The following is a 13833-nucleotide window of genomic DNA, read 5'->3' as shown; positions in this document are numbered from 1 at the left end:
TAAATACATAAATAAATAACTGAAGAAATAAAATCTTCTTTCGTTTCAAGATTCTTTTTTAAATTCAATTTTAATTAGTTTCGGGTTGATCGTACGGATAAGCTCCTTTTCCGCAAACCTCTCTCGCCACACGACATTGTCGTGTCGTAGACCCTTGGGCATCTCGTATCCTGAGATAAAAACTATAAATATCGCATAATTGTTGAGAGTAAATGATTACAACTCGAAAATATTTGTAAAAATCAACGCAAACGCTTCCTAACGCAATCAGAGAGGAAGATTTGCTTCCAGCTACTCTGAAAAAGTTTTGCTACACGATTGGGGGGGGGGGATGACAATGTGCATGTGAAAGCAGAACTGTGGACTCGTGGCTAACAAACAGTGGCCTGTGAGAGTGTAACCATGTGCCACAGTTAAGCGAATATATTTCAAGATGTTTACGAAACTAAAACAGCACTCGAAAATCGAGAAATTTCACGAAAATTATAAACCTCGTTCTTAAATGCTCGAACCCACCCACTCGGTTCCCAAGTAGCAAATCACAGATTATCATTTCCAAATTAAAATTATGTTTTTCTGTTTTCACAATTAGCTTCGGAACTCACTTAATTCTTAATTCTCTTTTAACAGTACGATTGCATAGTTGAGAGAAAAATACAACCTGATCACGCCACTTGTAAAAGGCGTCGCCAGACAGTTGTTGGATGCCGACGTTTCACCCCTGGAGACAAATTGATTTCTAGCATAACAGATAAATGAAAGATAAATTGTGAAACTCAAAGAACTTGACATAATTCTGCATGACAACGAGTATGATAATGCTATTTTAATTGGTGACATAGGCCATGATTTGCAAGAAGACAGCCGTTATCCTCTGAATTACGTCACGCATGGCGTTGAGCATACGTAAATATTTTTATGAGATAATTTAATGGATGTGCTATAGTTAGGATAGAGAGCAGACAAATATAATCCAGGCAGCAGTGGTAAATCAGCCAATACACATCACTTTCCGATACCGTCAAAATGGATTTGCAATTAGCGCCCAGAAATATTAAAGTGACTACGCTGCCCAGTTACCTTCGAATAAACTACTGGTTATTAAAACAAACTAAATACCGTTTCTTCTGAAGGGATAAAATGTGAAACAAATGTGGACGATGCTTACTGCGAATTCAATTCGGCACTAGAAAGGAATTCTCAAAGATGACAGAACCCCATCACCCAAGCTGTGGATAACTTTACTTAACATTGCATGCAGCTGCTGAGAAAAAACTTATCCCGACCACGAATATTACGAGACACACCTGCAATTAGTTTAGGAATAATTAGGTAAACTATAAACTGAAAGGAGAAAAATTATTTCTGTAATGAAGTTATAGAATGCGAAAGTGACGCAAAGAAAAAAAACGAGGATTTGTGAACAATAAATGTACCGAATAAAAATATCCGGGAACCAATATATTTCCAGGTTGGAGAAACTGTTTCTATTTAAGATTCGAGAGAACTTGAGCTCATAAACGTCAATAAACTTTCGTGTACAACGTTTACTAAGAACGAGTTAGTAAATCCCTGTTGGTAACGAGAATTTCATTTCCTTCCTTGTGAAAATGAAATCAGAAATATTATTTCGAAAGTTGAGTTCTCCGGTCCCGGATGGTATTAATGTCAACATTGTGCGAGATACTCTGACGTATATTTACTGTCAGATGCCATTTGGTGATCGACCATCCAGTTTTTGAATGTCGTGTTTCAACAGAAATTAAGAAAGTAGTGGTAAAGTATACAAACATTATCTTAACATTATAGGCCGATCTCGTTTCTTCCGTTTTCTTTGAGAAGTTAGTAAGAATTAGATTAATAATCCTAAAACAAGAAAAACGCTTTTCTAAAACTACTTTGAATTCAGAGAGAACTAAAGACAATACGCTTTGTTTCTTCAAAGTTAAACAGCAAGAAAGAGTTGCACGGCATGCGTTATAATTTTTTTCACTGAGCCTTCAGCCATCGTATTTAATTCTCCCTTAAAATTGCATAAATTCCCCGACTAACCGTTGATATAGGTCATTACACATCTTCAACTCGAAGAAAGGAAAGAAAAAACTTTGTACATTCGTTCTCTGGTTCACTAACTTTTTATTATTTCCTCTAGTAGAGCCTGGTTCATCCAACATATGCAATCCCGCCGCACATATGCCCGGATTTAACGTATAATCATCAATCTCTCCATCTTCTGTCGGATAACTTCATTCATTTCCAATTTGCCAACAGATTCTCGTACGTATCGTGTTAAAATAGCCACACACACTCAGTCCATCTTCTATGAATACTTTTGACATCCGTTAAAACCTTGGTGAGTAAAGCTGAGAGCCATAATCCGTTATCGGTAGGAATGAAGACTTTTACAACAGTATCAATATTCCCCTTCTCCTATAAGTGAAGTCCTTTTAATTAATCTCACAAACTGCTGAGCTTTACTAGTTTATTATTATTTCTGAACTAAGACTGCCTAACAACTAAAACTAAATATGTTAAATGAAAATATGTTTTCTGCTTGTAGTTAGTATAAAGACAAAAGACCTTCATTTGTCATAACATTAAACGAAGGTTGCGCCAATGACGAGAACTATTTTCTTCTCGCTGGTCCGCTTTCGGTATTTCAAAAATCTTTTCGGTTATTCTTCAATTAACAAAGAAGAGCAGACCTTGTTGGACGAGTCGTTGGAGTATCCGTTCTCCAACAAACAGCCTGTGAGTTCGCATCCCACAATTACTTAGAGTGGTGACGATGTACTTATTGATTAGTACTTCTGTTAGAGTTTGCTCACATGCATGATTATAGCTGGGCGGAACTGATGTAATTACAATTGAAGTCCTTTTTCTTACTCATTTATTACATAATGAACATGAAAACGAGATACTGTAGTATCTCTACAAAGTAAATTGTTATTGCTGCAGTTTACTTTGATAGACTTTTGTATATCTCACACATCCTGAACGTCATTTAATTGCAACTAAATTCAAATATCCCGCAAGTTCATTCCAACTTCCTGCAGAACAACAGTCCTGCAGAAGCTCAAAGCCGCTTTTGATAACGATATCAGTGCAACAATTTTACAGTCACTAAAAAGAAACATTTCCAGAATATTTTTATAACAAAGCGCTATTTTATTTTTTTTAGCATTAAAACTAAATCATCGTCAGTCATTTTCGTCCAATGCTGGACAAAGGCCTTCCCCAAGTGTTGAAATTAAAAATAACAGCGACTGTTAATGGACGGAGTAGAATAACATCTAGGAATAGTCGTCAAAGCAAATTTGGTCAAAAAGTTAGGGGTTGACGATGACTTAATTAAATAGCTGCATCAAAAACAGAAGAAAGGCATCGTAGAAACATTATTTACAATCAAAAAAGTCATATACAAGAAACAGCAAGACCCACTTTCCTTTCTTAAAGTTCATAATATTAAACAACTTTCGAAACGTTTTCGAGAAATATTTATGAAATATCTAAAAAGTAATAATGTGAGAGGGTATTCTGCGAATGGGCGTGTTGAAGCGCTGTGCACAACACTCAGTCCCAAGAGATCAGCGAGCTTGTAATCAGTCAGGCTCGTCATTTTTCCATAAAATTCCACAAAGGTGAAATATTGCGAAACACGAGGCAATAACGACTATCGCTTCATGCATACGACACTCTCACCATTCGAGAACAGCAAATAACAAAATGGCATTCGAGTTACAAGCAACCAAAAAAAGTTAAAAAGAAATGAATGATTTCGTTAGCCATTTTATGCAGCGAACCACCTTACTCAGATGAAAGTGCTGCACGCATACACGCATTTTTTTTTTGAGACGATTTGTTTTTTTTTGAGAAATTTGGGACGGTACCTAAATATATTCTCAGAAACAGTGGAGAGGGGGAAATGATTCGGGTTAGTATCTGCCAAATTCGGTGATTTTGTGTTTGAAACAGGGACGCGAGTAAAATAAATATCAAGAATGATAAGGAAATTCGCAGCTTTATAAGCAAAATGCTCGTACAGAAGAGAGCCTCAGAACAAGGAACTTGTTTTAACGTTCTCCTTCTTAACATCCGAGGGGCAGATGAGATTAAATATAAATAGTTATATACAACAGGCTGGACTGAACCGAACTGTTGGGAATGTCAGCCGAAGGAAACTAAAGCTGAAAGGCCAGCGTATCTCGTCCAGGTTGCGAGTATTTGTGTCCTTCTGGCCTATTTGCCTGTTCTGAAGGGTGAAAATCACCAGTGTCCGCCAGGGAACAAACCCTACTGGCACATACCATACGAAGCCAATTCGCTTAGCTAAATAGAACAGGCAGAATATAATACCATTTATGAATTTCTTCTCTTGAAATACATCTCTCTCTCTTCCAAAGAATCCTGGATATTTCGGCTTAGTTCTTTCTCCTCATCTTGCCCTGTCTTAATGTCTTTACCCGCAACATTTACACTCACACTGATGCTACTCGTTTCTCCCGTTTACCTCGAAAAGGAAGTTCTCTCCCCTTTCAATCGTTTTTAATGCATCAAGAAATCCAATCCAGTCGGCATGGAATTTTGAAATTCCAGCATAAACGTATAAACAACGCACGTGCATCACACACACACGATATGAAAAACAATGCACAGAAGGAGCTTTCGAAAGAGGGAAGCTGGTTAACGTGCATTAAACGTGAAGTTACTCTGTGCGCTCTGATAATCTCTGAGATGGAAAAAGCTTATCAGTCACGCTTTTCTGAAGCTCCGCAGAAAATTCTACTAAGACAGATGAAAGACGGATTCCTTCCTGGGTGGTGTAGTTCGTGTGAAGTTTCTGTTTGACTACCTGAACTCGCGTATATTGCTAATTGCATTTTTTTTAATATTGGACAAAAAGAATATTTTTCCAATAACATATTTAATATTCCGTAGATCGAACTTTATTCTGTATTTTCTTTGTTGAATATTATTTAAATATTTAAGGCTTTTCTTGTTAATCATTAAACACAGATCACCCGTATAACGGTTAAATAGGAGAAAGGGGGGGTAAGGAGAATAATTGCGTGGGCTGTTTGGAATTACGGCAGGCATAACAAAGACTGTGACGCCAGTGCAGTCTTTGTTATGCATGAGACACATTCGTGTGAAAGTCCTTCGTCCAAGACAGGATTGGGCCCAGGACCGAAGGGTATAGTTGATACGTACTGAGCTGGCGGCTCAAAATAATCAAGAAAACTGACGAATTAAACTGCATGAAATATTCGGAAGATTTTTTCCCTTTTCTCCGAGAACTTGCTATTTTAAGTGGTTTCAGAATTCAACTGCTTTCAATTGCGATTGAGACGCCCCATCCCTCCTATTTTATCACATTCTAGAATATTTCTCATGTCGGTCATTTAAATTCGAGTCTTGTACGCGCTTTTTAACCGCAGTTTTTTCCCCCACGTTACAGACATCGTTAATCGATGTACTAGTTAAATAACTGCATTAGTAGTAAAAGAAAATTATTTCGACCTTTGTGAGCCCCCCTCCCCCCAAGTGAGCGAGTGAGGGCGTATGAGCGACGAATAAACAATTCTCTCTCTCTCTCATTACCACATTCATAAGGAGATGAATCAAAATGTACATTTAATTACGGCCCAACGCGTCTCCTCAATTACGAGAGGGAGGCAGACGCCACTGCACTTCTCAATTTTAAAGAACAGAGCCAACTCTTTGAGCATTTCGGACACGTACTCGTGAGCCTGGTTAACAATTCTGGCAGCGACGACTTGTCGTCGTTTCTGCGCGAGAAGGAAGTGCAGTTTGTTAGCATGCTATTCCGTTTTGTTACATGCCGCCTAATTGACCACATCCTTTGGGGCATCCTGTCCGTAGATGAAGCGGAAAACGTGGCTTACAGGGATGTGGGATCTGAGAGCAGATCGGCGCACACAACGTCGAAAATTAGCCCAGCGAAATGCATTCTGCACCGCCATAATGCTGATATGAAAGGCAACTCTCGTTCTTGGAAGGATGTTTGCTATTAATTGCTACTCTTTATTTTTATTTTTATTTTTTTATTTCGCAGAACAAACCCGGAAAAATGGATCTACCTCCGCTTCTACTTGGCAATTTGCGTTTCATTCTGGAGCGTGGGTCTGCTGATGCGAGAGTACATTAATAAGATGTCTGAAGAAAGACAAACTTGGATGACCACTGCGTTGTCTCCTTCCATTTAATATGAGAAATAACTCGTTCTATCCACCCGATTCATATCTATATTGGAGGATAGACTCTGGCTACGAGCAAGCCCACTACCGTAGTCTTGAAGAGTATTCTGGGAACTGAAATCTTAGCATTAAAGAAAATTTGCATATTTCCACGAAGCTAACAGAAAACTCCTAGAATGATATTAAACGTTCCTGTTTTTATATCATTCCCGGAGTTTACATATGATTTTATATCGTTCCTATTCAAATCATTTGGGCATTGTGTCCTAAGTGAGTTCGCACTCAAGCATCGCTTACAGCACACGAACAGCAACTTTCCTTTCTTAGATGATGCTTTCGTTGGTGATTTCCTGATATACACACTGGACGGTTCCTTACTCAAATAAGATGAACACCGATTTCGCGGACGATGTCAAGGTTTGCAAAAGGTAAGTTTTAAATTATGAAAATTTCAGACAAGGCTAGTTTCGATATCAACCTGGGAAATGGTTTTGCTTTTGAAGTCGATTCCATTGTTCGACATCGCCCAACTTAAAATTAATTTAATCGAAATGAGAAAAACCCAATACAAACGAAAACGCTGCTATTGACCCAAGAAGAAAAATATTTTGGGAAATTTTCCAGAGTTTAATGTTGAGGAATAAGTTTAAAAGGAATGAAAGTGCGCGCGGAGATGACGCCAAAGAATGTCGCATTTTCCTTGGTGGATACCGAAAAGAAATTGTGGGTGTTCTCATTGCTTAAGAAATAACCCGAGGACTTCGTAGAGAAATGTTGAGTTAATATTAGTGGTCTGTGGAAGAGGAGACACTCTGGCATTTACTTGTACCGCAGAAGATTCGATTCCGCATTAATTTCTTATTTCTCGGTGGAAATGTTAAGTGAGCCGATCTTTGTTTCGGTTCCGAACTCAGCGTGACATATCGAACAGTTAAATGATAAGCAAGCACGAACCGGAAGCCATCTTTGTTCTCCTCACACACGCCTTCTTTTCGCCGCAGAAATTTAGGGAATCAGTCATCTCTGCCTATTCGGGGTGGCCCTTGAAGACACCGATTTCGTTTACCAGTGTAACCTAATCGACCAGTAGGAGCAAAATCAACATTCATCGTGATCCTGTACAACTTGTGACTTAAGCATCGTCGATGTTTGAGCATTACATTCGAGTTTATCATGAGGAGAAAGGAAACAAACAAACAAACCGGCTAATTAAAACCAAAACTTTCTTTCAAGCGCGTTGAGAAAATTCGGCTACAGTCAAATAAAATCACACGAAACGAGAAAAGCAAAGGGCATTCCCGATATCATTACACAGTTCGAAGCTGCAGCTCACTGCTCTGGAAAGATTAGATTTTTTTTTTATCCAATTAGTGGGGGGAATATGGTTACATTTTTAAAGCACTTGGAGCTTTCAATAAATAGGGAGATCAACGAAGGTTGTCTACTACATGAAAGAAATTTGCGGTCCTTAGGTGGGTCCTTAACCACCCAAGGTAAACTTGAAATTCATAACCATGATTCCAGGATAAGGTGGTTACCACTATGACTGGAAGCATACCTCACATTTGACTTGCGTGTGCTCTCCTGGACAGTTTACCTATTTTGCTGAATGTATAACTCTGCCACCGTCCCATGAGACCGCTAACTCACGTTTAGTTGAATATCCCTGGTAGAGATTTTTCGCTTCCTAGACGGATTCAAATCCAATCCAGGTGTTCCCAAGCGAATGAGTTCGTTAAAACCGACTGAGCTACGGGGCTCCACCTAAATTTGCCGTGAATCGATGATCAAGTCTGAATTTGTTTGAAAATTTGCCAACCCTTTCTTAGCAAAAAAGATAAAAAAAAATCATGTCATAAGCAATTCGTGTAAATTTCAATTTAAAAAAAAAACTTGCTTTCAAAATTAGCTGTTTCTAATATGCTTTAGTAAAATCTCCTCCAAAAGAACTTACGTCCGTGTTATCTCTCAAAGACATCCACCAAAATATCCCGATTTAGTGACCCTCAAATCACAATAAATTGTGCTTATTCATCTGTCATCCGACAGTTTAAGAAGATTTATGTTGTTGCTGACAGCTTAATCGATTGTAGTTCATACTCGATAAAAGAAGATTTACGAAATGAAAAATGCATATATTTCATACACTTTACGTTTATTTTTGCACATAATTTTTTAATGTTTTGATACACAGCCTATTTCAGATTGTGACATTTCACTTCAGGAAATGCACGATCACGTCAGTGCCTCAGGATATGAGCGCTGAATTTCAAAATCAGGCGTGTTATATCCAATTTGGGTATTACCAATAAAACTACCAATAAATATCGAAGAAATTTAAATATACGGATATCGATGCAACCACAGAGTTGAAGTGTTTATTATTTAAAAAAAGATCGGGTGAAAGGGATTGCAATAATTTCCAACTGATGTTCTCCCATCATTCCATTTCATCGGCGAAATTTATTGCTCGGTCATTCTTGGTCACTCTCCCTGTGGCCTAAACTTCAATATGGAGTATGAGTCGTTTGTCTTTAGCGCCGCTTAATCTTTGACACGAATTTCAATTAATTCGATCTCTGTTCTATGGGTGGGGTGACAATTCGCTTTATTCTGCCATCTACAAAATGATTAGCGGACGGTCTGACTCCCACACGAAACTGACGTCTGCCGCACTGCTTTACACGATCATCCGGCGATGCATGTGAAACCACCTGTGCCATCCGAAAAGAAAGTGCATTTTTAGAGAAAATATATTTAAGAATTAGTAAAGACGGTAATATTTACTAATATTAACTATTAGTAAATATGCTATCGAAACATCTGTCAGCAGTACAAGATAAACATTGAAATTCTGTGCTGCTCCGAAGGACGTCAGTATTATCACCTAAGAGAAGCCTGGAAACTCGGAAAGCAGCTACAAGAACGAAGATGCCTCTGTTTGCTGCAACCGGAGCATAGTGCATGGCGCCCTCTTGTGAGTAGACAGCGCACACACACACACGCGCTCTGAAGTGATTTGTTCCCCATGATGAGGAATGAAGCTTCTGAGAAACATTATATAAACAAAATAAAATAAAACAAAAATATTATAACTCGGCAGCTAAGTTCGAGGGTGGCTTGTTAATCAGTGTATTCTCGGCTGATTTATTTACTTCGCAAGGGAACCAAGGTTCCGTGAGGAAAATTTCAGACTGACGACATCGTTCTAATCAAGCACGGACGTTCGTCTTTCCTGAATGAGAACCGATTCTAATTATTTTTCTTAACTTAGTCTCAAACTCGCAACTCAGTGTGTGCCTGAATTAGGACCGCGTACGTTATTTGTGCTTCGTTAAGGCTTATCGGTGTATCGACCACTGTCAGGAACGGTGGGAGGGGAGTAAATACGCATTTAGCAAAGATCACAGAGTCAGAGTCGAAAAGTCAGATTTGTTGTATCGCTACAGGGGTGCTACTGATGGCTACTTCGTTGTCGGACAAAAAACATCGCAGTGAAATGTTTCTGATACCTGGAACGAACTCTTAGCTGAGCATGAACCAATGCTTACTGGCGACTGTTGTATCAGTTGTGATAATGAAGTGTGTATCACATCTCAGTGAAATCAGTGTGCGTGCGTGACGTTGCCCATTGAGGTGCACACTATTTACAAGCGCATTCGGGGAATGTGTTTGGCCTCGATAACATATGCCGTTAAAAAGCGGCGACCAGCAATCATGCAGAACGAAGTCGAACACTGACTTTGCTTTCGGACTCAGGTGAAGGCTCTGGATTTCGGAGTAATTTCTGCTCCCTTGAATTTAGCTCGTGCAACACAATCAAGAATCCCCACACCGAGGGGAATGCCGGGACAAGTCATGACGTCACTGCTCGAGATTAATAGAACTATTATTACTCGCTAATAGCAGTTTGCCGTAGAGAGTCGCCGCTACCAAATCTCCCGTTCGATCTGAGTGCAGATGTAGCTGCTCGGGCGACTGATTCTCTCTCAAGCCGACTCCTCAGCGTGTTTTCTTTACGAGAACGGTTCGTTTCTGAAAGATAGGTATCAGGCAGCGGCAGAAAATGTAGAAAGGTGTAGTTTTGCTTCAGGGCACCTCTCCCAGCGCGGACCACCAGATAGCCAGAGCAATAAAAGGGGCCCAGTTAGGACTAAATAGGCGCGTAAATGAATGCCCTGTTTGGGGAATCCTACAGCCTTCTTCTCCTTTCATTCGTACTTTGGCGAGTCTCTAGCAAATAAACTTAAGGCTTCCAAGTTTAAAGCAAGACAAGGCGATTAAATGCCGCCCTTCCTCTGAGCAGTCTCCTGTGGAAGACAGCAAACGTTATCGACTTACTTAATGTGTCTAAAGAATTGTCCTCCTAATGAAGATTCGCGATTAGGGAAAACCGTGTATGTGTGTGTGCGAGAGAGAGACAGAGCAAGTTAATTAGCCTGTTATTTTGATAAGACTTGTTTATGATATGCCACTCAAAATTCATAGTTGACAAAAGCATGCTATAGGCGGCTCAGATTCTTGAGTCTGAGTATTCAGATGCTCTCCCCCCCCCGACAAACACATACACAAACAACAGTTCAAGACGAGATTCGTGAGATTACCTTTGAGATTGCGAACAACACCAACGAAATCTTGAAGGCACTTTTACCGACTGGGAGTTAAGCGAGGGAACTTTCGAATGATCCTAGGAAATATTTATTGGAAGGTTTAATGAGAGCGGATGAAGTATTCCCACGTCACTAACGAATCTCAACTCCCTCGGAATTCGATATGCACGTCACAAGTTAATGCAACCGCTCGACTCCCCCGTCCCTCTCCTCAAAGTCGAGCTAGAGCGAGAAATGCCACTCCGCGCTCTCGTTATCAAATATGTACAAGACGGGGAGTCGAAAAGCATTTGTCACAGCGGTGCCGATTGGGAAATTACTGCTCTCCCCGAGTGGAATGCCCCACGGACGAAGAGGCTTCTTCCGTAATAAGGCTCCCTCTGAAAATGTTTCGCAGGAATTTCCTAAAGGGATCGCTGCAACAGAATGAAAGCGGTGGGATGCTGATGGCAGCACCCAGAAGGAGAATTTACACACGCTTTTAATGAGAAGAAATGAATCTTGGGGGGGGGTGAAGATCCTTTCCCTTCTCCATACTGTTCGACAAGAGGAGACTTCAAAAAGGTTTCTCGCCCACGAGGAAAACGTCCAATCCCCGTCTACTGCCCATCAAACGCCTTCGTTATGGCCGACAGAAGTGGGTCGCATTGCAATCTTTCAGTTCGTGGTGTTTAAAAATTAAATCGCTGGCCTCCGACAAAAAGGGAAGTGTCTTTAAAGATCACCCACGTGTGATCTTAAACATCAAATACGATTTCGGCTACATCGCGAACGTGACCTTTTCGTTCACAGACGTTTCTTCGTCGTACGGTGACCGTACAACCGTAGGAATACCTTTCGATTGCCGGTAGCAGAAAGAGGCGCATCGGCCACAATGCGCCGTTCGCATCCCCTCGAAGCCTTCTCTTCGACCAGTGAGAATTTCTTCGGCGCTCCTGAAGTTGCATTCCATGAAAGAGCGAGTCTTGTTCAGCTTCCTGATTTCATTCCAATTCGCATTCTCTTGGAAAATAAAGATGCGAAGTCCACTCCGATAGGTTATGTTCTGCAGATGCTTCGGAAAAAGCAGCGCGAGTTTCTTAACCAAACAAAAAGGGAAAAAGTGTTCCGATTCCCCCCCCCCCCCAAAAAAGCGCGAGTGTTTTCGATCCTAAAAACCACACTTTTGTTGTTGTGGTTTTCAGGCAACACCAGTGTACTTGATTAATGAGCGACTCCGAGATTTCAGACCCTTTGAAAGTACAGCAGATCATTGGAATCGTCACAGAAATTGCGGAAACTTCACCCCGCACGCGAGACAGGGCTGCAAAACACATCACTTCGGTTTTTTACACCACGAGCTCACGCTCACAATTTCCCCTCGAATCTGCGAACGGAATCGCATTTACGCTACCATTCGGCAATGGACGAAAACAGAGCGCAAACTACTTTGATTTTGCTGCGTGAAATGAAACCGAATCGACTCGTAATCATCGCTTAACGAACGATCGCTTTCCAGTTCACCTAAACACAGTTCACGGTGAAGGAAGTGCGGTGAGAGATCATCTCAGGATCGAAATGCTTACCTGTCGCCATACTAAGAATACCCGGACATGCAAGCCGTCGCTCGCGTGAGGATTTCCACAATTTTCTCCGTTTGCCACGAGAAAGCAAACGAAGACGCGCCACCAAAATGCGAAGTCAGCGGGGAGAGATTAAAACCGATCTGTGCCTCCCTCATTTCACAATTTTAAAAGACGTCGGGATGTATTTCCTTTCATCAGAAATAAAGAAGAACATTGGACGTCGCCACACTTCTCGCTGTCTTCGTGCGCCATGCAAAATCTTTGGCAAGTGGCCGCTTTTCCGTAGTGAACTGAACGAACTTTTTTTGTCTCGCATCGCGTCGATCCCTCACGCCACTTCTGTGGAAATCTTGCCAAATTGCATGACGTTCGGAGTACTACGAACTCTTTCTCGCACGCACGCCGCACGCACACACAAAATACTGATTAATCTTGACTCGAGAAAAGTGAAAGAGAAAAATGAAGATAAGCGTTCGAGAAGAGCGAAAGAAGAATCGCTCACGAAACCTTCACCAAAGTCACCGTTGCCAAGCATACTGACCGCTTCTGTCGACCAGTCGGTACTACTGCAGGCGAAATCGTTTGCGAGAACAGACGAAGCTCACTTGCCTGCTCGGAAAGACGCAAATTCAATCTATTAAAATGCATGCACATACACACACACACACACACAAGGACTCACCTGTTGTTGTTAGCGGTCCCGCTACACCGAGTGGAGAAATAACGAACAATCCCGCTGCAGCACACAAGAACACAACCCGCACTTCCATCGTCGGCATCGAATGGGAGGAGGAGGACGCACACTCACCGAACGATCACCAATTCCGATCACACTACAATACGCAGAGTGTCTGGCGACAGGTATCCGCTGTTTTTTTCGCTCTTGAGGGCACCGCACATCACCCCGAACGGCGCTGGAGGAGGAGGTCACTTATATCCAAAGCGAGTAGCACGGCCACGAGCAGCAGACGCACACATCTGACGGTGAACTGTCGATGATGTGCCGCAAACGAAATTCACTCGCCAGAGCTGTTAACTGCACGCTTCTGCCTGCACTGTGCTGCCCTCTAGCGCACGAGAAAAACCTCGATGCCGTAGTCCTAATGAATACTGCTACGCAGTCGGCTCGACGAAACGAGAACGCAGGTAGGTGCGGGTGCACTTCTTCGGCATCGTCGTGTGGATTTGTTTGCTGATCAAGAACTGTTCGGTTTCGATCCGACATCACTTCGAACGGATACACTGCTTTAAATACGCTCGGCTGTGGTTGCCCAACGCGAATGCAGAGCCATTATGCTGAGCTCGGAAGAGACACGGAATGTTTCGTGGCTCGGAGATGTCCGACTGAAAATGCGATTCTTGGAATTTTACCGAGCCCTAATTTCCTGTTTTTCTGGACTGCTCCGTTTCGAACGATTTCGTAAAAACTGCGAAGGACTT

At 41.4% G+C, this 13833-nt stretch overlaps 1 protein-coding gene across 1 annotated transcript in view; it reads right to left on the bottom strand.

Moving 5' to 3' along the window:
- side-VIII (sidestep VIII) overlaps window positions 1-13262 on the bottom strand; it is a 361297-nt gene extending 348035 nt beyond the window's left edge. The window contains exon 1 of the mRNA XM_090412947.1: window positions 13076-13262. Within this exon, the coding sequence (XP_090269073.1) occupies window positions 13076-13172 (97 nt within the window). The 5' untranslated portion in view covers window positions 13173-13262. The remainder of the gene's footprint in view (window positions 1-13075) is intronic.
- Window positions 13263-13833: the final 571 nt, after the last annotated feature.

This window comes from Typopeltis vanoorti, chromosome 23 (genome assembly GCF_054136105.1).
Source record: "Typopeltis vanoorti isolate ZY-2024b chromosome 23, IOZ_Tvanoo_1.0, whole genome shotgun sequence".
NCBI classification, from domain to species: domain Eukaryota; kingdom Metazoa; phylum Arthropoda; class Arachnida; order Uropygi; family Thelyphonidae; genus Typopeltis; species Typopeltis vanoorti.
Note: the sequence above shows the minus strand (reverse complement) of the source record. Positions and strands in the feature narration are given on the sequence as shown.